The sequence below is a fragment of the Callorhinus ursinus genome, unplaced genomic scaffold, assembly GCF_003265705.2.
Source record: "Callorhinus ursinus isolate GAN/ISIS: 27379988/994484 unplaced genomic scaffold, GSC_fseal_2.0 scaffold15, whole genome shotgun sequence".
Taxonomy (NCBI): Eukaryota; Metazoa; Chordata; class Mammalia; order Carnivora; family Otariidae; genus Callorhinus; species Callorhinus ursinus.
Genome location: NW_027397077.1, coordinates 44,819,945 through 44,846,585, shown reverse-complemented (window position 1 = coordinate 44,846,585; position 26,641 = coordinate 44,819,945). Strand labels below are relative to the sequence as shown.

General features: G+C 42.2%; 1 protein-coding gene across 8 annotated transcripts in view; it reads left to right on the top strand.

The window, feature by feature from the left end:
- The window catches only part of CFAP92 (cilia and flagella associated protein 92 (putative)), a 74,966-nt gene that overhangs the window by 3,991 nt on the left and 44,334 nt on the right, over window positions 1–26,641 (top strand). For 6 of the 8 annotated variants that reach the window (XR_012380973.1, XM_025885728.2, XM_073901728.1 and 3 more), the window contains 5 exons: window positions 3,399–3,530; window positions 4,631–4,718; window positions 5,992–6,116; window positions 9,832–9,978; window positions 14,687–14,871. Coding sequence is in view for 7 of the 8 variants with exons in the window: in XM_025885728.2 (XP_025741513.2) it covers window positions 3,399–3,530; window positions 4,631–4,718; window positions 5,992–6,116; window positions 9,832–9,978; window positions 14,687–14,871 (677 nt within the window). In the remaining variant the exon portion in view is untranslated. The remainder of the gene's footprint in view (window positions 1–3,398; window positions 3,531–4,630; window positions 4,719–5,991; window positions 6,117–9,831; window positions 9,979–14,686; window positions 14,872–26,641) is intronic. The other 2 variants (XM_073901726.1, XM_073901729.1) reach the window with 2 other exon arrangements.

The following is a 26,641-nucleotide window of genomic DNA, read 5'->3' as shown; positions in this document are numbered from 1 at the left end:
TGGACTTCCTGTCCCCAGGCAGCACCCACATGTGCATTCCCCACCGGCCTGTCTCCTGGCTGAGTACTGGGTGTTCACTGACAAAAAAACACCAGGAAACAAGAGAAAACTTAAGAATCTCATGACCCTGAGACCACCATATGAGTCTTTTCATATAGACCCTCGAGATTCTTATTCTCACAAACGGGGATAGGGGCAGAGGGAGAGGGAGAAGCAGGTTCCCCACTGAGCAGGGAGCCCGACGCAGGGCTCTATCCCAGGACCCTGAGACCATGACCAGAGCTGAAGGCAGATGCCAACTGACTGAACCACCCAGGCGCCCCTGGGTAAATATTTTATCAATGCCAGAAAGTCTCCTTTTGAGCTCACCTCCAAGGAGAGAGCTAGTAGGACTGGAAAGATCCAGGCTTTGAAGTCAGCCACCTCAATTCAAACTGTCTCCCGTCTTGAACTAGCCAATGACCTTGGGCACCTTCCCACTTCCTCTGCTTATATGCCCCGAGGCAGGGTGATGGGAGTGCACCGCCCCCCCCAGCAATAAAGAGAGTGTGTGTTGTCTATATTTAAAAACTAAAATGCTGCCAATTAAACTATGCTGTGGGGTTAATTGTAAGATGCATCCAGTTTTTTGAGACGTCAAAATGTCATGGGGATGTGCATCCGAGAATGGAAGGAGTATGTACTATTATCACTGTTGTTGGTGGCTCCAGATAAGTATAGTTACCCCCATTTTACAGTGAGCAAAGGAGACTGACCACCTGCTTCAAGTGTGTGACAGCGCCAGAATCAGAACCCATTTTTTGGTGACTAGAAACCCTCTGCCTTCTCTGGCTTTCTAGCCTGCCTTCTTGGGGAGCCTTTCTGGCACCGGGGACTTGGCACTTCTGACTGTTCATCTTTCACTTACATCTGGGGTTTCTTAACCTAGGTGCTGTTGGCATTTTGGATCAGATCATTTCTTTTTGTGGGAGCTGTCCTGGGCACTGTAGGATGCTCAGCAGCATCCATGACCTCCACCTGCTGGATGCCTGTAGTAGCCTCCCAGTTGTGACAACCAAAATTTTCTTCAGACATTGCCAAAGGTCTCTTGGGGAGGGGAGCAGAATCACCCCTGGCTGAGAATCATTGGTTTATATCTAAACTACTCATTGTAGGGTTTCTGTGTGAGAAAATGGGATTCAAGATGACTTTTCTTGCTTGGACCAAATGAAAGACCCACATCTTCAAAGCATGGGGTTCAAAACCACCTGCGTTAGATGCATTTGGAGGGCTGCCCAAATGCAGATTCCAGGGCCTGCCCCAGAGCTGTTGAGCCAGAATTTCTGGTAAACATCTGCCCTGAAGTGAGCTCACATTGGAGCAGGGGTGCTGGGGCAGGTGTAGCAGGAAGGATTCCTGGAGAAGGGGCCATGGGAGGCAAGTGTGGAAGGGTAAATGGGGTCAGCTGGCCAGAAAAGGGAGGAGGAAGGGTGTTCTAGACCCTGCAGGGAGGGCCATGGGCCTTTGTGAGTGTTCTTGAAATGATAGCACTTGCCCCTCCCCAAGCCCCATCTCACGCCTGACATCTCTGCCTCTTATGTTAAATCATTTCTTTCCATAAGCAGTGTATGTTCACTATGTAAAACAATTTAGAAATTAACTAGCATATGGGCACCTGGGTGGCTCAGTCGGTTGGGTGTCCAACTCGTGATTTCTGCTCAGGTCGGGATCTTGGAGTCGTGGGATGATGGTCTCAGTTGGGGAGTTGGCTTTTCTCCCTCTGCCCCTCCCCACGCACGTTCTCTCTCTCCTGAAATAAATAATCTAAAAAAAAATTGACTAGGACAAGGGAGAAAGAAATAAGATCACATGATGCTTGACCAGAGGTAGTCATTGCTATCATTTCCCTGTGCATTTTATATGTAAGTAGAAAGAATATTTTAATGAAAATGCATCTGGTGTACATGTTGTCTTAAGTCCTGCCTTTTTTCACCTTAAAAGCTATCTTCTTGAAACTCTTGTCTGTGGGAGGGCAGAAACAGCATGAGAGGTTTGGCTCATGTTCCAAAGAGGATGGGAAATGTATTTGGGTGAACCATAGGTCCCATGCCCAGAACTGGTTAGTTTTCAGCCTGCTGGTCTTGAATGGAACATCCCATCAAAAGTCAGCATTTTTCCTCTATTAAATCTGCTCGGCTTCTTGGTTTCTCAGTTACTGGACAAAGACTGCACCATTCATGAAGCCCTAAGTCATATGTGACCCCGGCTATGCCCTTAGCTCTTGGCCATCACTCCACCCAACACCTGGTTAGTGTCCCTGCCTGTGTGGTGTCCTTTGGGACTCTCTGCCCCTCAGCTGGCTCTTCCCTCTGCATCCAGGTCTCTTCCCCATCTCCTCTCTCCTACCACTGTTCCCTGACTGGTCTATAGCTCTGCTTTGATCTTGGCACTTCATTGCTCTGAACCTTTTTTTTTTTTTTAAAGATTTTATTTATTTATTAGAGAGAGAGAGAGAGAGAGAGAGCATGAGAGGGGGGAGGGTCAGAGGGAGAAGCAGACTCCCCGCTGAGCGGGGAGTCCGATCCCGGGACTCCAGGATCATGACCTGAGCCGAAGGCAGTCGCTCAACCAACTGAGCCACCCAGGCGCCCTGCTCTGAACCTTTTTATGGCTGCCCAGCGGCTTAGGGAACCAGGTCCATCTTCTGAGTCTGGTCTTGAAGGCATCCTCTAATTTGTTCCCCAAGCCTCTTTTCTTACTGCTATTCTCACCTTCACTCCTGGTCCCTGAAAACACTAGGGTTTTCCCCATTGTGAGACCTGCCTTCAGCTATGGGGCCGCACCTCGTGGGCCCTTAGCCTCATCTCTTTCTCCACAATTGGTACCTCTCCTTCAACGGTGAATCCAATTGCATCTCTTCTTTTCTTCACCTCTTTCTTGTAGCTTCCATTATCTGCTTTCATTATTCCTCACATGTTGGTTGCTGCCACAAGCATACAGAGTCCCGTATTGATAGAAGTGAAAGATAGAGGGCTCATCTCCCTAGCTGGCTGCAAGGAGCCCTGGGGGGTGGTTCTGGCTTAATAAGTACCAGCTCTCTGACCACAGGAAAGTTATGTGTCATACTCCCCATCTGTAAACTAGGGGAAGTGGGAGTGCCTTCCTTCAAGTGAAGTGCGATGATTAAATGGAAGGATGCATGTCAAGTACGTAATGGTCTTAATTTGGAAGAAGCCATTGCCAGTTGAGGTTTGGATTTCCTGATATTTTGAAGCAGTGCCTAGACAACTGCTCCTGGAGGGCAGGGGCCCTGCCTGTCTTATCCACCTGCTCCATCTACAGCACTAGGAGAGTGCCCTACACATAGAAGGTGTTTGGTAAACATTTCTGATTGAGTCAATGATTCTCCTACATTCTAGAGGAAGTGAAAAATTTGGTTTTAAATCAGAGAAGATTATCTGCACAGGCCCCACACATCAAAGAGGAGTGGAACCAGGAGGATGTGCAAGAAAAAGCAGAAAAAGCAGGAAAACACATCAAGTCTTTGCATGGTGAGTGGACGTGACTTTGTGGACAAGCTGGGGGAAGTCAGTGGCAGGGAAGGGGATAGATGGGTGTTGCTGGCATCGTGCATGGACACTGGGATCCTTTCTGTGTATCAGCAACTCCTGCTGGTGCCGGTTCACTCTAGAAGCCAGTGCTGTTTCAGTGCGGGAATCACTTTTTGTTGTTGATCCCTTTTTTTTGTTTAATTTTTATTTCATGATTTACAAAACTTTTCTAACTATAGAAGTTATATATGTGTTTTTTTTTTTTTTTTTTTAGAAAAGTCAGTGAATATAGAAAGTATAAAACAAGCGGGGAAATCGGTCTGTAGTTCTATCACCAGGAACAAGCATTGTAATTTTTTGGTTATCATGGCAAATTCCTTTGTTGTAAGATTTTTTTTTTTTACATAGATAGGGTTGTTCTGGATACATAATTTTGTATTCTGAGATTAACATGTCCCTACATGCACTTTCCTATTTACTTAAGAACTTTGCATAAACTCCATTTGTGGTGACTACACAAATTTTCATCTGCTGGTAGCACTGTAACATTCCCTGTAGGTGGGGATGTAAGGATCTTGGGAGTGTTACCAGTATCCTCTAAAGTAAACAGTGTTGAATTGGACAACTGAATAGATAATAGACTTTTTTTTTCCCTCTGTGGGATATTATATAAGAAATTGGAGGCTCCCTCTTGTCTCCATTTGTCCAAATAATCCTAATTAGTCTGTATATTCATTCATTTACTCGTTTATTATTAACCAGCCTTTTTTTTAAAGATTTTATTTATTTATTTGAGAGAGAGAATGAGATAGAGAGGGAGAGCATGAGAGGGGGGAGGGTCAGAGGGAGAAACAGGCTCCTCGCCGAGCAGGGAGCCCGATGCGGGACTCGATCCCGGGACTCCAGGATCATGACCTGAGCCAAAGGCAGTCACTTAACCAACTGAGCCACTCAGGCACCCCATATTAACCAGCCTCTTTATGCTCACCACACACCCATCCCTCTGCTTGGTGACTGCCATTACAAAATGGGTAAAGGGCCCTCATTTCTTAATGAACTAGAATGGAACAGGAAGTCCATTTGCTAATAAATATTATCAGATTCTCACCCAGCAGAGTCTGAAACTTTGCCCAAGATCTCCGAGGAATATGAAAAGATACCCAGAATGGAAGATCTTGCCACAGTTCGGTAAGGATGGACCCATGTTATTTTAGGGAGTGGGAGTGGAACCCCCTCTTGTACAAGCCATACAGAGTCACCAGGAGTCATGTGGATTTTTAGTAACTTAGAGCTCATGCAATCCAGGTGAAATTAAAGGAATAGAGAAAGGAATGCTGTGTTTATGAGTGCAAACATGCACTGTGCTTTTGCACTTGTTGGTTTATCTCAATCCTCATCATGGTCAGTCTGTGAGGTGGTATTACTATCTGTTTTCTTCACAACATAACAGAGTGGTTAGTGATTTGCTCAAAGTTTTAAAATTGGAATTCTTGGGAATCTTGGGAGTGTTGGTAAAGCCAGGACTCCAGCCCATATCTTCAGATCACTGAGTCCACAGCATTTCCTGCTGTGAGTGCAGTTACTCTTAGAGCCTAAGAAGGGTCTGGAGATTCCTTGGATGCTGTGGGGACCAGAGGTAGAATGGAGACCCAGCTGGTGGCTTGGGAGAATGGGATGGGGAGAACAAAGGGACTATGTCATTAAAAAATCTTGACTTTTAAAAAAATTTTTGTGTTGAATTTATGCACTAATTTGAGAAGAATTGTCATTTTTACATTGTGAGCCTCTCGCATCCATGATTATGGTATATCTTTTCATCTAATTCAGCTCCTTTATGATTTTTAATAGAGTTAATTTTTTTTTCTTCCTATAGATGTTGGATAATTCCTGTAAATGAACTCCTGCATATTTTAGAGTTTTGACTGCTTTCATAAAAATATATTATTTTCCATAATATTTCTAGTCAGTTAGAAATTGATAGTAAAAATGTGGTTTGCCGAGCAACAGCATTGGCATTACTGGGAACTTGTTAGAAATGTGGAACATCAGATCCACCCCAGCCTTACTGAACCATACCTGCATTTTATTTAACAGCATTTCCAGGTGATTCATATGCACATTGAAATTTAAGAAGCATTGGTTAGAGGAATGCAATGTCATTTTTAAAAAATCTGCTCACAGGACGCCCGAGTGGCACAAATCGGTTAAGCGTCTCCCTTCAGCTCAAGGCATGATCCCAGGGTCCTAGGATTGAGCCCCACATCAGGCTTCTTGCTCAGCGGGGAGTCTGCTTCTCCCTTTGCCTGTCACTCCCCCTGCTTGTGCTCTTTCTCTCTGACAAATAAATAAATAAAATCTAAAATAAATAAAAAATCTCACATTTGGTGCAGTAAATAGATTCTTAGATTTGGTCCCCGATTTTTTTCACCTTCATTTATTTTTCTCTCTGTGTATTTTCTAGATGGAGTATTTCAAGAGAAACAGCTCTTTCTTTGGGAGCAGCATCTGGGATGGAGATGAAGGAATTAGCTGAGAGATCATCATTTAACAGCTTAACAAACATGTTAGAAAAGCAAAAATTTCAAAGTAAGTTAGGATGGGATTTTGGAATTTTATAATATAACTAGACTCAGAAGAATTATGAAATATTTCAAATTCAGAATACTTCAGAAAGATTCTTTGGTATCTGGCCAAATGTTACTTGAAAGTAAAAGAACACTACATACACTTTCAGCTTACCCATTCTGTCTCGCCTCACCCAGCTGTTCCATCCCACCTCATCCCATTCACTTACCCGCATCATCCCACCCATCCGCACGACGTCCCTTCCCACTCCACCAGTGTTTCCGTGCTCCTGACTCACGATGTCGTGAACATGGGGGGCATGAAAATCCCTAATGTTGACTATAGACTTTCAAATAAATAACTACATTCCTATGTGATAGATGCTGTGGTAGGGTAGGTAGGTATGTTGGGGAAGCACAAAAGAGTCGGGTTTATGGAAAGACCCTCGGAAGATAAGAAGTTATTTGCTTCTCATGGTGGAAATAGCATCCCAGGTCGCAGGAACCACTCATGCAGAAGCTTGTAGTCTTAGGGACAGACCGAGAGGCAAGGGTCCTCAGAAGCCACTACATTGACCTCTTCATTCTTGACCTTGTTCTCCTCACCAGTTTTTCAGCAAGCAGTTAGGTTTCCAGTATGAGGTGGAATATTCTAGAGCCCTTGCACTTGCTGCCTCCTGGGATGGTCCAGTTCCTGTTTGTACAGCTGTAACTGCTACAAATCATTTCCTTAACTCTCTATCAGTTAATCTGCTTTTCCTGGTTTGAGTTCAACACTCCAAAGCTGCAGAGAGAAATGACTGCTTGAGGCGGGCTCTCTGCCAGGCGTCGGAAACATAGTTGCTCACATTCCTTTTTTAAGGCCCTAAAAGACTAGTCCACACTTTCATATCTGAACACCATCGACTTTTTCTGAGTTTTCTCTTTTCCAGATTAAATAGCCTCGCTTTTCAGAAATACTCTTTAAGCATTTTAATGAGATTTTCAAACCATCTTTTTTATTTTGAAAAAAAAAATAGAGTACACACAAAAAATAAACAGTGTATGTACAATTTAGGTGTTAATATTTTGCCACATTTCCTTCATTTCTTTCTTGCTCTGTCCTCTCCTTCCTTTCTTCCTTTCTTCCTTTGTTTCTTTCCCTCCTTCCGTCATCCCTCCCTCCCTCCATCCCTCTCATCCTCCCTTCTTTCTTTTTGAAAAGAAAAGCTTACATGGCGCCAGGGTGGCTCAGTTGGTTAAGCGACTGCCTTCGGCTCGGGTCATGATCCTGGAGTCCCAGGATCGAGTCCCACATCGGGCTCCCTGCTCAGCGGGGAATCTGCTTCTCCCTCTGACCCTCTTCCCTCTTGTGCTCTCTATCTCTCATTCTCTCTCTCTCTCTCTCAAATAAATAAAATTTTTAAAAAAAAAAAAAGAGAGAAGTTTACAGATACAGGGTGTCTCTTTTGCACACTGTGCTTTTAAGAAGCATACCCTAGGGGCGCCTGGGTGGCTCAGTCAGTTAAGCATCTGCCTTTGGTTCAGGTCAAGATCCCAGGGTCCTGGGATTGAGCCCCGAATCGGGCTCCCTGCTTAGACCAAAATCTGCTTCTTCCTCCCCCCTACTTGTGTTCTCTCTCTTTTTCTCTCAAATAAATAAATAAAATCTTAAAAGAAAAAAGCATACCCTATCCTACATAGAAATTGGTGTGACCCTTCCCTGCCATCCGTTCTTTCTGACACATTCATACGATGTCATGTTGATTTTTGTTTTTATGAGTTACAGAAATGATTTCATACTGTACATATCTTCCTGCAACTTGCTCTTTGCATTCAGCTTGATTTTTAAAGTTCATTTGTGTCCATATATGTAAGTCCAGCTCCTTGTAACATAGCCCCATCAGATGGCTATGCCATCCTTCACCCGTGGACTCCCCACCGAGGGACATTTGAGTTGTCTCCAATTTCCCACTGTCACCAACACTGTGATAGCAAGCATTCTTGTGCAGGTCTCTGTGTGCCTGTGCCAGAGAGTCTAGGGCATTTGCCCAGTGGGGTCATAGGGCATGCGAAATGTACCTTGACCCCTCAGGAGGTATTGCTGGTTTTTACTCTCTGGATTGTACCTCTTTGCCCTCCTGACAGAAGTCCTGAGAATTCCAGCTTTTCCACATTATCAGCCATGCTTGACATGGTCAGGGGCTTACTTCCTAATTCCTCATGGGGTTGATATCATCTCATATGCTTATTTGGTCACAGTCTTATCTGATTTACTTATTCCTGTTTCTTTGCTTATTTTTCTGTTGGGTCTTACGCTTTTTTTTATTTTATTTTTTTATTTTTTGAAAGATTTTACTTGTCAGAGAGAGAAACAGGGAGAGAGCGCAAGCAGGGGGACCGGCAGGCAGAGGGAGCCCTATGCGGAACTAGGTCCCAGGACCCCGGGATCATGACCTGAGCTGAAGGCAGATGCTTAACAGACTGAGCCACCCAGGCATTCCATTACACTTTTTTTTTTTCTACGATTTTATTTATTTGAGAGAGAAAGAGCATGAGTGGTGGAGAGGAACAGAGGGAGAGGGAGAAACAGACTCCCCACTGAGCAGGGAGCCTGAATTGGGGGCTTAGGCCTCGATTCCAGGATCCCAATATCATGACCTGAGCTGAAGGCAGATGCTTAACCGACTAAGCCACCCAGGCACCCCTGAGTTTTACATTTTTTCTTACTGATCCATAAGCTTTATTCTTTAAATCTTCTGGATAATTATCATGGTTACTTACATGCACTGCAAACATCACAGGCCAGGGTCTGTAACTTACCCTTTTACTTTATTTGTGCTGTCTTGTTTTGCATACCAGTTATGTAACTATTCCTTTCTAGTTTGTATTTTTGGTAATGTTTAAGAAATCCTCCTCATCCGGACATCAGTAGAGTCTCCTATACTTCAATTATTTTGAAGTTTTTTGTTTTGCACCATTAGTCTGCCTTCCGCTTTGCATATGGCACGAGGTGCCCAATAATTTCATTTGCCTCCAAATGGATAGTCAGTATAATTAATTGACTAGTCCATCCTTTCCCACTGATCTGAGATGCCTGATATCTGTTAAGTCCCCTTATACATACAGTGTATTTCTGGGCTTTCTATAGTCTGTTCCACTGGTCTTTGTATCACAGGACAAATAGTTCATGGCTTCAATTACGTTAAATATATATGTCTCCTCTTTCCCCCCCTGGATCTGAGCTCAGCACAGAGCTGAATATTTTATGTACCTTTGCTCATTTACTCTTCTCAACACCCTACAAGGAAGGTGCTATTGCCCCCATTCTACAGATGAAGTGATTGAGGCTCAGGATGGTTAAGGAGGGGAGAGACCTGGTTCTGGAACCTTGGTGGTACAACTCCAAAGCCCAAACCTCAGCCCTACACTGTGGTTAAGAGCTGACTTGGGGGAGAAATTTGGTATGTGGCGGTGCTGATCATCATCCAACCTCAGCCCCCTCTGCCTGTGTTCTCGGGTCGGACTGGGTGGGGGATCAGGACGGCCCTCACGTTCTTCCTGCATGTAACTGACAGTCGGTCTGCTCTCTACACATCGACACATTTTCTGGTTGCAGGGGAAGGGCGGCAGCACAAAGGACAACCTCTGCCTTCAAGGATTTTCCAGAATCTTGTATGTATGCATGTATGCTTTCACATATGGTAGCTTGGATATGAGCTCCTTTGAACGCTTATGTCCTTCCTTTGATTTCACAGTTAAACAGAAAGACTCAGAGGGGAGAAAGAAGAGCCAGAAGAAAAGGAAGAAGTCTCGAGCAGAAGAGGAAACTGACCTCAAGGTGGAAGGAAATTGGAAGCATGGTACCTTCTCCACTGAGCTGGTGGTGACGCCGCTCCTTGCAGGTGGCTACCCCTGGTCCCAACAGGTTCTGGTTGTCTTGTCCTATGTGGCTTGAATGTCCATAAACAGGATGCTCGCATTGACCAAGCCTCTGTTCTGCCACCGAGCTTCACATTCACAGTCACTTCAGCAAAAGTGCCGGTAAGCCTCTCTGTTGTACGGAGGAGGAGAAGGAGGCACAGGGAGCTCAGATGTATTGTTCCAGATCACACAGCAAGTAAGGGCGAGGCCAGGGTTTGAACTCCGGCCTGATTCCAAAGAAACCTGTGAGAATAGTTGTGCTGATTTTGTTTGCTAAATAAGATGCCGCTTTTTAGAAACCCCGTCCTACAGATTTTTACGAAAACATCTAGTAGAGGAAATGAGGGAAGGAGCCGGTATTTCTGTCCTGTCCTTTATTGCTCATGGCAAACCCTGAGCCTCCCAGTGAGCTTGGAGGGGGGCTGAGGGGCGCCTGTCCTATGTCCTGTGAGGAATCAAAACTCGGAGAAGGCAAAGCAACTCACTTGAGGTCACATAGCTCAGGGGCAGAACAGGGGTTTCATTCTCTTGCTTTGTAAGATCTATCACACTTTGGAAACTAGATTTTCTACGGTTTGACAAATAAGAAGGTATGCATGTTATATCCCTAGGTTTTGACAAGGGAAAGCTCAGAATGTATTTTGGGTAAAATTATATGACTTCATTTTTAAAATAGTAACATGGAGGGGAAACCCTCTTTCTTTTCAGAGAAAATCATTTCAAGCCTATTTCATTGTAGGCGGGTTTTTTTTTTGTTTTTTTTTTTTGCCATCAGGGTGAATGTGCGCCCTCTACTGGCCAATCTGCAGAAATCTAGGCTACGATCTTGAGCTGGAACGAGCCCTTGCAGCGGCTTGAGGTTTTACCCCATGAAAGTCAGCATCAAGTTCCACAGGTGCCAGGAAATTCGAATTCTCACAAGCTCTTGTGTTGATGTTGATACATTCTGAGGAAATACTATTAATTTTTTAGTTTTCACTTTCTTTTTTTTTCTTCAGGAATTTATTTATTTGACAGAGAGACACAGCGAGAGAGGGAACGAAAGCAGGGGGAGTGGGAGAGGGAGAAGCAGGCTTCCCGCGGAGCAGGGAGCCCGATGCGGGGCTCGATCCCAGGACCCTGAGATCATGACCTGAGCCAAAGGCAGATGCCTAACGACTGAGCCACCCAGGTGCCCCTAGTTTTCACTTTTAAATGGATTTTTGAAAACCCGCTCTCACCTAAAGTTGGGCCTTTCAGGCTGTCTTAACTTTCCCGCGGCATTGGAGTCTTTTCTAGAAAAATGAATTTTCAGAGACGCATACCCACTCTCAGGCTGTGCTCCAGGAGGACCCAGCCTCCGCACAGCGGTTGCACACTCCTGCTCGGGGCACACATCTCTGGGGAACACCTTGTGGGCTGAATCCCCAAGAGAAACCCGGGCCTGTAGGTGGGTGAGCTCCAGGTGATCCGCTGACTTTGGGTCGAGGTTGATTTTGCTGCTTAATTTTGCTGTGAGAGGAAGGAAAAGCTCAGATGGTCTCAACCATCTCGACGTGACTTTTTCCAGCAGGGTGAAGCCCAGAAGTGTCTGGGCTTCCCCTCTCTCTAACCTGCACTGTCACGGCCCTGTAAGGAGACAGTGATTCCAAGAGCACCAGTGACAAACAGACTTTGAATCTTGGCTCAGCCACTGCCCAGCAAGTTGCCCACGTTCTCCGGGTCTTTCGACTCCATGTCCTCATCTGTAGAAGAGGGGTGAGAATTTTCACCCCGGGGGGGCTGCAGGAAGGATCACATGAGATAATGTGTACAAACTTGTACACAGTAGGACTCAGAGAGGTTACTGGTGTGGAGGTGGCAGCTGCTTCTTCAGAACATTTGGGTGGGCTGGGTGCAGGGTGCTGGGCCTCTAGCAAGGAAGGTAGAAAAGTAAACCTCCTCCCTTACACCGATAGCATGGTTTAGGGTCCTAGGCTAAGAAGGGTCTTGGCTCGGCAGGCCAGCTGGATGTTTGTTTTTGCCATAGAATAACACATAAGATCATTCCCAAAACCAGCACGATAATTTTTGGTAATCATCTTCGATTTCAAATTAGGCCCTAGGCTTTGCATCCCCTAGTGGTGAATATTTGTTGGCCAGTAACCCATTAAGGGTTTCGAAAGACTCTGGAATGAACTCTTATTTTTTGTTGCGTAGTGGAGGGGCCAAGTGTCACCAGGCAGGCCTGGTTTGGACATGGGTCCCACCACTTATTGGCCGAGAGACCTTGGATGACTTCTGAACATTTCCGACTTCAGTTTCTCTGTCTACGAAGCAGAGATGGTAGCAGCCACACAGGGCTGTTTTGAGGATCAAATGACGTTAAGGCACGCTCAAGTCTGGCTGTTGGAGATGCACGCACCTTGTAGGGTCTGTTTCCGGGCGCCTTTTCTCTTACTCTGGAGCTGGGCTCCTCAGCCTGGGCACTTGTGCCCCTAGGGGGACATTGGGTCGTATGAGGAGGTAGTTTTGGTTGTCACGGGTGGGGGCAGAGGGATGCTGCTGTCCCATGATGCACAGGACAGTCCCCGCAGCCGAGAATCTCTGTCCTCAAGTGTCTGTGGTTTTGAGATTGTGAAACCCTACCCTGGAATTATGGCTGATGCCTCCCTAAATTTCTGAATGATGATTTGAGTGCACGTTTGCCCTGGAGATTTCTTCTAAATGGGGCAGTCTTTTCCATGAAAAGGTTTACAGAGTTCTAGAATACAAATGATGATTAGTTATGGCCTTAACGAGTGAGCTTTGTTGAAGAGAAAGTCGTGGGAGCCCTGGGGGCTGCCCCCAGGGGCTGCACGTGGTCCCATGCTCAGGCCCGTGCACTCAGCTGCACACCCCGGGCCTGTGACTTGTTTTGGAAGGGAAGCTCATTCTGAGCATGAGTGACTGGGCCTTCGTGTGCACTATAAATACATTTACAAGCCTTGTGAAAGGAGCAGAGCTGATCTTTTTGAGCACCTGCTATGTGCTGGGCAGTGTTCCCAGCAACTTCTCCTACTGTAAACCCTCTTAATCCTTTACCCTAAGCATGGTGGGATCTCTGCCCATTTTGCACAGGAGGAAATTAAGCCCCACAGAGCCTCTAACTTGTGGTAGGCCACGTGATTACTAAGATAAGAGAGCCAGGATATGAGCCTAGGCCTCTCTGTACAACTGGAGGATTTGTTCTTCCCCCCAGTCCCCACACCAATATGTCTCCACCTGGTAAAATGTATGGACCCCTTTCATGAGAAAAATATTCTCCCAGCTATGTGTGTGCCACGCAGTGGCCTCCATTCACCCACCCTTTTCCCTACTTGCGCTATTGCAACACCGTCCTAGCCGGAGGTGGGCCATGTTTGATTTGGCTCCGATTTACCAGTTCTGTTCGGTATCAGTACCTATGCTTTTCTCATTGGACCACACCTGTTAAAGCAGCACCACTGGCTGCCATAACAGAGACCCTGGCATTATGTGTTCTTGAATGTGTTCTGTTCTAAAGTAATTGCCTGGAGCAGCACTCTCCAAGAGAACTTTCTGCAGTGATGGAAATGTTCCAGATCTGTGCTGTCTGGTCCAGCAGCTCATAGCTACGCATGGCTATGGAGCATTTGAAATGTGACTCATGTGATGAAGGAACTGCATTTTAAATTGTATTTAATTTTATTTATTTATTTATAATTTTTTAAAATTTATTTGTCAGAGAGAGAGTACAAGCTGAGGAAGAAGCAGGCTCCCCACTGAGCAGGGAGTCTGATGCAGGACTCGATCCCAGGACCCTGGGATCCGAAGGCAGATGCTTAACCAACTGAGCCACACAGGCATCCCTAAATTGTATTTAATTTTAATTTAAATTTAAGTAGCCACAAATGGCCAGTAGTTACTATACTAGAACGGTGGTTCTGAATCACCTGGGGAGCTTTTATAATGTTTTTTAAAAAAGATTTTATTTATTTGTTTGAGAGAGAGTGAGAAAGCACAAGCTTGGGGGAGAGGCAGAGGCAGAGGGAAAGGGAGAAACAGACTTCCCACTGAGCAGGGAGGCCAACGTGGGACCCGATCCCAGTACTCTGGGATCATGACTTGAGCAGAAGGCAGACACCCAACCGACTAAGCCACCCAGGCATCTCACCTGGGGAGCTTTTAAAAACCCTAGCATGGGGATGCCTGGGTGGTTCAGTCGGTTGGGCGTCTACCTTTGGCTCAGGCCATGATCGGGCTCCTTGCTCTGCAGGGAGTCTGCTTCTCCCTCTGCCTGCCTCTCTCCCTGCTTGTGCTCTCTCTCTCTGACAAATAAATAAATAAAATCTTTAAAAAAAAAAAAAAACAAAAACCTTAGCATGGAGGCTACATCTCAGACCAAGTAAATCAGACTGCTTGAGGGTACCACCTAAGCATCGATATCCCTATAGATGATTCAGGAAATGCTTATATTACAAGATGATCATCAAGATTAAATCACAACAATTAAATTCTCTTAGGGAACTTAGGGGACCTCAGTTTGAGAAACTGGCATATAATATGCTGCCAGTAGGTGTTTGCCAATTCTTTTTTTTTTTTTTTAAGTTTTCTTCTTTTGGTTATAATTTAACATTGGCTTTTTTCAGGTTGCTTGAACCCTTTGTACTCGTGTTGGGCTGTCATGAGTAACGGTCTAATGCTGTGCGTATTTCCCTCCCCAACCCCCAGGATGGCAAACTGTTGTGAGTCGTGGCAGGGGGAAGTCTGCCAGCATTTTAGATTGTTTTTTGACTTTAAAAACAGAAGTTCCTATCATGACTGAGGAGCAAAAACAGGACTTAAATCCCCTGACCATAAAGATCAAGTGTGTTTCCTGCCTTCCATCACAACCTGTTCCCCTCCATGAACTAGAGGTAAGAATGAGCCAGAAAAACTGATTGGAGAGCTCTTTTTCCCATCCGGTTGCCCATTACATGTCATCTCTAAATCCCCCCCAGTGGCCTTCTGTGAGATGTATCATTATCCCCATTTCACCATTTAGGATCTCACAGCAAGACATGAGAGATTGGTTTCCTGGGTTTAGGAGCTACCAACTCTTGATGTCTCCCCACTACACCAAAGGTGTCCTTCAGATGCAGATAGTGATCCTCCCTTCAGAAGGAGCCCCCAGGCTTCATGGATACAGCAGCAATGCTCACATAGATGCTACTCATTTTGAACCAACTAGGTTTAGTACTGATGTTAATCCTGGGAGTTCCCTTTTTCCTATTGTAGTATCCTTATTTCCTGGATTCTGTCTTCCTCTTGCTTGTTTGCTCTCTGGTTTTGCTGGAACACATCTTGTAGCTTCTTGAGAAAAGGTTAATGAGAGATACTTGTTTTGAGGTCTCATGTGTCTGAAAATATCTTTAATTCTACCCTTACACTTGATTGATATTTTAGCTGGGTATAGAATTCTCATTTTCCTTCAGTTTTGAAGGCATTGTTCTATCCTCTTTTATGTTCCATATTGAACCTTTGTATTTGCTTTTTTTCTTCTCTCAAAGCTGTAGGATCTTCTTTTTGTTTTCTGAAACTGCTTGATTATGTGTCTTGGTGTGGGCATACCATATATTATACTTCCATTTTGAAATAAAAATTCAGAGGAAGTTGCAAAGGTAGAGAGATCCTATGTACACTTTGCACAGTTTTTTTCAGTAGTTATGTCTTATATAACAATAGTATAATATCAAAATCAGGTTATTGATAAATGTGTGTGTAGTTCTCTGCCATTTTATCACATGCATGGATTTATGTAACTGTCACTGTACTTAAGATACAGAACTATTCCACCACCACAAAGTTCTCTCATGCTACCCTTTTATAGTCACAACCACTACCTAACCTTGAACCATCCCTAACCACTAATATGTTTTCCATCTATATAATTTTGTCAATTTGAGAATGTTATTGTTGTGGGTTGAATTGTGTTCCCTCAAAAAGGTATGTTGAACACTTAACTGCCAGCAACTCAGAATGTGACTTTATTTAGAAAGTGGGTCTTTGCAGAGTTAATCAAGTTAAAATGAGGTCATCAGGATAGGCCCTAATCCAATATGACTGATGTCCTTATGAAAAAGGGAAATTTGGATGTAGAGACCGACATAGACAGAAGGAAGAATATATGAAGAGATGTAGGGAGAGTGCCATGTAGTGAGTAATTATGTTGTCACAAGCCAGGAAATGTCTGGGGCTACCAGAAGCTGGAAGAGGCAAGGAAGGATGCTCCCTTAGCAACTTCAGAGGGAGCATGGCCTTGCTGACACCATGATTTTGCACTTTTAGCCTCCAGAACTGTGAGACAATGAAATTCTGTTGTACTAAGCCACCCAGTTTGTGGTAATTTATTATGGCAGTCCTAGGAAATGAACAGTTGTATAAATGGAAACATCCAGTATGTGACCTTTTCAGATTGGCTCCCCTGCCCCATTCAGCATAATGCCCTTGCATTTAGCTGAGTCATTTTTTATTTACTTTTAATTGTTTTTAAGACCATTTACATTTAATGTAATTATTTTTTTTTTAAGATTTATTTATTTATTTTGAGAGAGTGAGAATGAGAGAGAGAGAGTACATGAGAGGTGGGAGGGTTAGAGGGAGAAGCAGGCTCCTCACTGAGCAGGGAGCCCGATGCGGGACTCAATCCCGGGACTCCAGGATCATGACCTGAGCCGAAGGTAGTCGCTTACCCAACTGAGCCACCCAGGCGCCCCATTTAGTGTAATTATTGATATTTTAGAGCTTAAGTCTGCCATTTCAATATTTTCTGTTTTCTCTGTTTTTTTTGTTTCTTTGTTTTCTTTTTCCTGCCTTCCTGTGGGTTATTTGAAAACTTTTTAGAATTTTATTTTGATTTATCTATATTATTTTTATTTTTGAATGTATAGGTTTTTAGTGGTTACTCCAGAAATTACATTGTGCATACATAACTTATCACAGTCTACTGGTGTCAACATCTTTCCAGTTTGAGTGAAGTATAGAAACCTTACCTTCCTTCAAATCTGTTTACCCTATCTCATTTATAATTGTCTTAAATATTTCCTCTATATAGACTGAGAACCACATCAGATGATGTTATACTTTTTGCTTCGACTGTCAACTGTAATTTAGAAAACTCAAGAGGAGAAGAAAAGTGTATTGTATTTACCTATACATTTGCTCTTTCTAATGTTCATTTTTTCTTTCTGATGTTCCAAGATTTTTCTTTTTCTTTTTAAATTATTTCTGTTTCAAGAACTTCCTTTAGTCATTCTTTTAGGGTAGATGTGCTGACAACAAATTCTCTTAGTTTTTCTTTGTCTGAGGACATCTTTATTTCTCCTCTATTCCTGAAGGCTAGCTTCATTTGATTTAGAATTTGGGGTTGACATTTCTTTTTATTCAGCATTTGAAAAAAGTTATGGCACTTCCTTTTGACCTCTATGGTTTTTTGATGAGAAATCAACTGTCATTTGAGTTGTTCTTTCCCAATACTCTGGGTAGCACTTACCTTTTGAAGCTTTCAAGTTTTTTTTCTCTGTCTCTGGTTTTCAGAAGTTTGTGATGTCTCAGTATAGATTTTTTTGGGGGTTTATCCTGTTGGGTTCACTCAGTTTTCTGAGACTTAGGCTTATGTCTTTTGACATAAAATCCCAAATTTGGGATATTTCAGCCATTCTTTTTAAAAAATATTGATTTTGAAGAAGGGGGGGCAGAGGAAGAGAAAGAGGGAGGGAAGCAGACTCCTCGCTGAGCATGGAGCCTGACGTAGGGCTTGATCACAGGACCCCAAGATCATGATCTGAGCCAAAATCAAGAGTCAGATACTTAACTGACTGAGCCACCCAGACATCCCAGCCATTATTTCTTTAAATACCTTTTAGCACTACCTTTTTTCTGCTCTCCTTCCGGGACTCCAATGTCATGACTATTAGTTCATTTATTATAGTCTCACAGGTCCCTGAAGTTTTGTTCATTTGTCTTTAGTCTGTTTTCCTCTGTGTTCTTCAGATTGGATAATTTATATTGTTTTATCTTAAGTTCACCAAGTCTTTTCTCTGTCCCTTGCATTCTGTTATTGAGCCCATCCACTGGGTGTTAAATTTTTAGTTATTGTATCTTTCAATTCTAAAATTTCCATTTGGTTCTTTATATCTTCTATTTCTTTGATAGGACTTTTAATTTTTTTCATTTGATTCAGTCATGTTCACACTTGCTTTAAAATTCCTGTCAGATAATTCCAAGATGTATCATTTTGGTGTTAGCATCTGTTGATTGTCATTTCTTGTTTAAGATGGGATTTCCCTGGATCTTGGTATGATAAATGATTTTTAAATTGTATCTTCGACATATTAAATATTAAGTTATGAGACTCTGGATCCTATTTAAATCTTCTGTTTTAAATATTCTGCCAGTGGAAGAAGGGGAATGCTGTCTTATGTCTATCAGGTGGAGGTGGCAGTCCAGGTTCCCCACTCAGCAACCATGCCCTAGGAGCAGGGATGCCTAGCTACTACATGCTTCCCACATGATCTTCACTAACCACCACAGTGGTGGGGAGTCCACATTACTGCTGGATGGTGGGGAAAGATTTTGGCTTCCACTCTGCCTCCCTCAATGCCTTGTTACTGCTGGGCAGGGATGAAAACCTTGACTCCCCACTTGATCTTTTCTCATGGCACTCAAGTGAGGGGAATTGTTACAGTCAGACAAGAGTGGAAATCTGGGTTTCCCATTTGACTTTTGCTTATGGGAGTGGGGTGGGCCTGGTTTTCTTCATGGTGCTTGCCTGGGGTAGGGCAGTTACTAGCCTAAAAGTTTTCTGGCTCGCTAAGCTGCCCCATTCTTGTTTCTTTGGCTGGAGAGAGAAGACTTTCGGATTTTTCCTACCTACTCCCATTAGCATTTCTGAATTTCTGTCTTCTCCAGCACCTAGTCTAGAATATGTGAGGCCAGTAGAAACCCCGGAGAACTCATCACTTGTTGTTCCTCAGGTCCCACAGTCCTTAACTTTCTTCTCTCCATCCTTCTGAGTCTCCTTATGTTTGTTTTACATATAAAGCCCCGAGTTTAAAGAATCTGTACTTAGCAGGAGAAATAGGAAAAAGTGTGTCTATTTCACTGTGGTCCAGAACAGGAATCCTGTGGGTATAGAGATATAGATATACATTTAAGATTTTTAAAAAGATTTTGTTTTTAAGTAATTTCTACACCTAATGTGGAGCTTGAACTTACAACCCCAAGATTAAGAGTTTCATGCTCCACCTGAGCCAGCCAGGTGCCCCTAGAGATAGATATTTTTTGTTTTTATTTTAATCACCTGGTGCTCATCATGTCACATGCACTCCTTAATTCCCATTACCTATTTCACCCATCTCCCTCACCTCCCCTTTAGGAACCATCAGTTTGTTCTTGGAAGTTAAGAGTGTTTCTTGCATTGTCTTTCTTTCTCTTTTTCCCTTTGCTCATTTGTTTTGTTTCTTAAATTCCACATATGAGTGAAATCATATAGTATTTATCTTTCTCTCACTGACTTATTTCGCTTAGCATTATATTCTCTAGTCCTATCCATGTTGTTGCAAATGGCAAGATTTCATTTTTTATGGCTGAATAATATTCCATTGTATATATATACCACATCTTCTTTACCCATCCATCTATCAGTGGACACTTGGGCTGCTTCCATAATTTGGCTATTGTAGATAATGCTGCTATAAACATCAGAGTGTGTGTATCCCTTTGAATTAGGTTTTTTTTTTTTTTTTTAATTCTTTGGATAATACCTAGTAGTGCGCTTGCTGGATCATAGGGTAGTTCTATTTTTAACTTTTTGAGGAAACTCTATGCTGTTTTTCAGAATGGCTGCACCAGTTTGCAAATTCTACCCACAGTGCAAGAGGGTTCTTCTTTCTCCACATCTTCATGTTATAACCCCTGTTCTTTCTTGTGTTTTTTATTTTAGTCATTCTTTTTCTGGGGGGGGAAGTGTGCGAGCATGGCGGGAAGGGCAGAGGGAGAGGGAGAGAGAATCTTAAGCAGAGTTCATGTTCAAGGTGGAGCCTGACATGGGATTCAATCTCACAACCCTGAGATCATGACCTGAACCGAAATCAAGAGTCAGACACTCAACTGACTGAGCCACCCAGGCACCCCTTATTTTAGCCATTCTGACAGGTGGGAAGTGATATCTCATTGTAGTTTTGATTTGCATTTCACCAATGATAGGTGGTGATGAGCATCTTTTCTGTATCTGTTGGCTATCTGTATGTCTTCTTTGGAAAAATGTCTGTTCATGTCTTCTGCCCATTTTTAAACTGGATTATTTGGGGGGGTTGTTGAGTTGTATAAGTTCTTTATATATTTTGGATAATATTATCAGTTATATCATTAGCAAATATCTTCTCCCATTCCACAGGTTGCCTTTTAGTTTTGTTGATTGTTTTCCTTCGTCATGCAGAAGTTTTTTTTTTATGTAGTCCCAATAGTTAATTTTTGCTTTTGTTTCCCTTGCCTCAGGAGACATATCTAGAAAAAAGTTGCTACAACGAATGTTAAAAAAGTTACTGCCTTGTTCTCATCTAAGATTTTTATGGTTTCAACACTCACATTTAGGTCTTTAATCCATTTTGGATTTGTTTTTGTGGGTGGTGTAAGGAAGTGATCCAGTTTCATTCTTTTGCATGTAGCTGTCCAGTTTTCCCAACACCATTGGTTGAAGAGACTGTCTTTTTCCCATTGGATATTCTTTCATGCTTTGTCAAAGATTGACCATAAAATTGTAGGTTTACCTCTGGGTTTTCTCTCCTGTTCTATTGATCTGTCATTCTATTTTTGTGCCAGTACCATACTGTTTTGATTACTACAGCTTTGTACCATAACTTGAAGTCTGGAATTGTGATGCCTCCCACTTTGCTTTTCTTTTTCAAGATTGCTTTGGCTATTTGGGGTCTTTTCTGGTTCCATACAAATTTTAGGATTGTTTGTTCTAGTTATGTGAAAAATGCTGTTGGTATTTTGATAGGGATTGCATTAAATGTGTGGATTCCTTTGGATAGTATAAACATTTTAACAGTATTTGTTCTTCCAATCCATGAGCATAGAATGTCTTTCCATGTCTTTGGGTCATCTTATCTTGAATTTCTTTCATCAGTGTTTTTATAGTTTTCAGAGTACAAGTCTTTCATCTCTTTGGTTAAGTTTATTCTTAGATATTTTATTGTTTTTGGTGTAATTGTAAATGGGATTGTTTTTTAATTTCACTTTCTACTGCTTCATTATTAGTGTATGGAAATGCAATGGATTTCTTTACATTGGTTTTGTATCCTTTGTCTTTATCGAATTTGTTTATCAGTTCTAGCAGGGTTTTTTTGGTGGAGTCTTTCAGGTTCTCTATATATTGCATCATGTCATCTGCAGATAGTGAAAGTTTTACTTCTTCCTTATGGATTTCAATGCTTTTTATTTCTTTTTGTTGTCTGCTTGCTTAGCTAGGACTTCCAGGACTATGTTGAATAAAAGTGGTGAGAGTGGACATATTTGTCTCTTCCTGACCTTAGGGGAAAGACTCTCAGGTTTTCACCATTGAGAATGATATTAGCCATGGGTTTTTCATATTAAGGCCTTTATTATGTTGAGATATGTCCCCTGTAAATCTACTTCGTGGAGGATTTTTTTCGTGAATAATGTACTTTGTTAAATGATTTTTCTGTACTGAAATGATCATATGGTTCTTATCATTTCTCTTATTGTTGTGATGCATCACATTGATTGGTTTGCAAATACTGAACCACCCTTGCAACCCAGGAATAAATCCCACTTGATTGTGGTGAATGATTTTTTTAATGTATTGTTGGATTCGGTTTGCTATTTTTTTTTTTTTTTTAGGGATTTTGCATTCTATGTTCATCAGAGATAATGCCCTATGGTTCTCTTTTTCTCTGGTATCTTTATTGGGTTTTGGTATAAGAGTAATGCTGGCCTCATAGAACGAATTTGGAAGTTTCCCTTTCTTTTCCATTCTTTGAAATGGTTTGAGAAGAATAGGTATTAACTCTTCTTTAAATGTCTGGTAGAATTTTCCTGTGAAGCAAATGGTCCTGGACTTTTGTTTGTTGGGAGTTTTGTGATTACTGACTCAGTTTCTTTGCTGGTAACTGGTCTGTTCAAATTTTCGATTTCTTCTTGATTCAGTTTTGGTAGGTTATATGTTTCTAGGAATTTATCCGTTTCTTCTAGGTTGTCCAATTTGTTGGCATATAGTTTTCATAATATTCTCTTATACTTGTTTGTATTTCTGTGGTATTGGTTGTTCTCTCCCCTCTCTTATATATGACTTTATTTAATTAGTCCTCTCTCTCTCTTTTTTGTTGAGAAGTCTGGCTAGGGGTTTATCAATTTTATTGATTATTTTTGATGAACTGGTTTCATTGATCTGTTTTATTGTTTTGTTTTTTGGGTTTTTTTTTTTTTTTAGTTTCTATGTCATTTTTTTTTCTCTGCTCTAATCTTTATCATATCCTTCCTTCTGCTGGCTTTAGGTTTTGTTTGTTGTTCTTTTTCTAGCTCCTTTAGGTGTAAGGTTAGGTTGTTTAGTTGAGATTTTTCTCACTTCTTCAGGTAGGTCTGTATTGCTATAAATATCCTCCCTAGAATAATTTTTGCTGTGTCACAAAGGCTTTGAACTTTGCGTTTTTGTTTTCATTTGTTTCCATGTTCTTTTTTATTTCTTCTTTTATTTCCCGGTTGACTCATTCATGTTTAGTAGCATGTTATTTAACCTCCATGTATTTGTGGTCTTTCCAGGTTTCTTCTTGTAATTGACTTCTAGTTTCTTAGCATTGTGTTCAGAAAAGATGCATGGTATGATTTCGATGTTCTTGAATTTGTTGAGTCTTATTTTGTGGCCTAATATGTGATCTATTCTAGAGAATGTTTCATGTGCACTTGAAAAAAATGTGTATTCTGTTTTAGAATGGAATGTTCTTTTTTTTTTTTTTTAAGATTTTATTTATCCATTTGAGAGAGAGAGCACAAGCTGGAGTTGAGGGGCAGAAGGAGAGGGAGAAGCATGCTCCCCACTGAGCAGAGAGCCCAATATAGGGCTCGATCCCAGGACCCTAGATCATGATCTGAGCTGAAGGCAGACACTTAACTGACTGAGCCACCCAGGTGCCCCTAGTGTGGAATGTTCTAAATGTATCTGTTAGATCCATCTGGTACAATGTGTCATTCAAAGCCATTGTTTCCTTGTTGATATTCTGTTTAGATGATCTCTACATTGATGTAAGTGGAAGTTTTAAAGCCCCCTACTATTAATTCATTATTATCAATTAGTTCCTTTATGCTTGTTATTAACTATTTTATGTGTTTGGGTGCTCTTATGTTAGGTGCATAAATATTTACAGCTGTTAGGTCTTCTTGTTGGGTTGTCTCCTTTATGATTATATAGTGCCCTTCTTTGTCTCTTGTTACAGTCTTTGTTTTAAAGTCTATTTTATCCGATGTAAATACTGCTACTTCAGCTTTCTTTTGACATCCATTTGCATGATAGATGTTTCTCCACCCCCTTACTTTTGATCTGTTGGTGCCTTTAGGTCTACAATGAGTCTTTTGTATTGATAGTTCTGTATTTATTGCTATTTTATTACTTGTTTTATGGTTGTTTCTGAAGATTTTCTCTGATTCTTTCTTGTCTTTCTCTCTTTCATGGTTTGATGATTTTCTTTAGTGATATATATGGGTTTCTTTCTCTTTATTCTTTGCATATTTATTAATGGTTTTGATTTGTGCTTACCATTATGTTTTATAGCAGTTTTGATGGTAGTTTGAACCCATTTTTTACTCCACTCCCCTCCATGTTTTAGTGCCCTATGATATCATATTTTACATCCTTTTATTTTATAGAATCCCTTGACTGATATTTACAGAAATGCTTATTTTTAATCCTCTGGGTTTTTTTGTTTGTTTTTTACTCTTCATACTCACTTGTGTTGTTTCCATTCAAAGAGTTCCTTTTATTATTTCTTGCAGGGCTTATTCAGTGGTCATGAACTCCTTTAGTTTTTGTTTGAGAAACTCTATTTGTCCTTCTATTCTGAATGATAGCCTTGCTGGACAGAGTATTCTTGGCTGTAGACTTTTCCCTTTCAGCACTTTGAAGATATCTTGCTAGTCCCTTCTGGCCTGCAAAATTTCTGCTAAAAAATTTGCTAATAGCCTTGTGGAGTTTCCCTTGTATGTAACTGTCTCTTGCTGCTTTAAAAATTTTTTTCTTTATTGCTAATTTTTGCCATTTTAATTACTATGTGTCTTTGTATGGACCTCCTTGGGTTGATTTTTTTGGGGTGACTCTGTGCCTCCTGGATCTGGACATCTGTTTCCTTCTCCAGATTAGGGAAGTTTTTAGCTATTATTTCTTCAAATAAATTTTCTGACCCCTTTTCTCTCTCTTCTTCTGGGATCCCTATAATGCGAATATTATTATGGAGTCACTGAGTTCCCTGAGACTATTCTCAGTTTGCATATTTTTCATCTCATTTGCTCATCTTGGTTACTTTCAATTACTGTCTTCCAGGTCATGAATTCATTCCTCTGCTTCATCTTGTGTTTTATTTATACCGTCAAATGTATTTTAAATTTATTGTGTTCTTCATCTCTGATTGATTCTTTTTTATCTCATTGTTAAGGATTTCACTGATGTCCTCCACTATTTTCTCAAATCCAGTGAGTATCTTTATGATCATTACTTTAAATTCTCTGTCAGGCATATTACTTTTGTCTGTTTCGCTTAGGTCTCTTGCTGTGGTTTGGTCCTATTCTTTAATTTGGACATATTTCTTGTCTCCTTATTTTGTCTAACTCTCTGTGTCTGTTTCTGTGTGTGAGGAAAGTCAGCTACTTCTCCTGCTCTTGAAGGTCACGGCCTTATGAAGAAGAGGTCCTGTAGTGCCCTGCAGTGCAGTGTCCCCTGTTGCCCAGGACCTGGCGCTTCCAGGGAATGTCTCCTGTGTGTGCTGCCTATGCCTTGCTGTTGAGTCCTGCCCCCCCCCCCCCGTTTTTTGCAGTCCAGTTGTCTGCAGAGGCTCTCTTTGCCTGTTATGGGCAGTATTTGGTCCCCAGCAAGGGTGCAGCGCATTTTAACTAGGTGTACACTGGCTGTTTCTGAAATGAGACCTGCCGACACAGCTGCTGCCACTGGAACTGAGGTCACGAGGTGAGGTGTTGGTGGAGTTTGCGCCCATTTTCTGGGGGAGGGGCCCTGCAGTGTGGGTGCTGAGGCAAGCATGAGTGGGAAGGGTGGACCTGCCGAAGTGTGGGGGGTGGGGCAGAGGGCTTGGTGTAAGCAAGTTAGATAGTGAGTGTCAGTGGTGCACTGGTTCCCACAGATGGCCTTGTTTTTATGCTGGGGGGCAGGGGCAGGAAATAGCACCTGCCAACTCCTTTGTTCCTGGAGGGGTCTCCCAGTGATCCCTGCCTCTCTGGGCCATGCTCTGAGATGAGTAAATCACTCTGACTCTCATCTGTGCACCACCCCCCCGCCATGGCATTTTTTTAAACTGCTGCTTCTAGGCTGTATCTGCATGAGTTGTTTGTCATGCTGTCTCTTTAAGGGCAAGGACTCTTCTTCCTAATGCCTTCCAGGCTCCCCCAGGACTGAGACTGCTGATTTTTAAAATTCCAGGCTTTAAGTCTCACTGGTTGTAAGAACTCACTTTGGCCCCTCTTGCTTTCAGTGTCAAATGTTATGGGGATTTGTCTTCCCCCTGTGGGCTCCCCAATATGCAAGTCCATTTTTTACTCTTCTCTGCACCACTGGCTCCTTCCGCACCACAGATGGCCACAGTCCGTCTCGCTCCCAACTCTGTCTTTCTCCTTCTTACCTTCTTTGATGTGGTCTCTTCCCTACCTTTAGTTTTGGAGTTCTGTCCGTCTTCAGATCATTTTCTGGGCTATTTACACTGAAGTGAGTGTTATCTAGTTGTATCCACGGGAAGAGGCACGCTTAGGGTCCTCCTATTCTGCCCCCTTCCCAGCGTCCTCAAATATCTTTTCTACACATTTCTTTTCTTCTTCTGGAACTCCGATGATACAAATATTAGACCTTTTGATATTGTCCTGTAGGTCCCTGAGGCTCAGCTTACTTTTACTTTTCAATCTTTTTTCTCTCTGTGTTCAGATTGCATACTTTCTTTTAAAAAAAGATTTATTTATTTTAGAGAGAGAGGTAGAGAGTGTGTGTGAGTTGGGGGGTGGAGGTAAAGGCAGAGGGAGAGAGTGTCCCTAGCAGACTCTGTGCTGAGCACAGAGCCTGACATGGGGCTCGATCTCATGACCCTGACATCATGACCTGAGCTGAAACCGAGAGTCAGGCACTTAACCAACGGTGCTACCCAGGAGTCACTGAGATTGCATACTTTACATTGATCTGTACTCAGTTTCACTACTTATTCATTCCTCTGCCATCTCCATTTTGTTCTTTGGATCATCCAGCGAATTTTGAATTTTAGGTATTATATTTTTCAGTTATAGAATTTCCCTTTGGTTCTTATAGTTTCCATTTGCTGAGACTGGCTACCTTCCATTTGTTTCAAGAATGTTTGCAGTTACTTGGAGAATGTTTATAATTGTCTTAAAGTTTTCATCAGATAATTCCAGTATTCAAGTCAT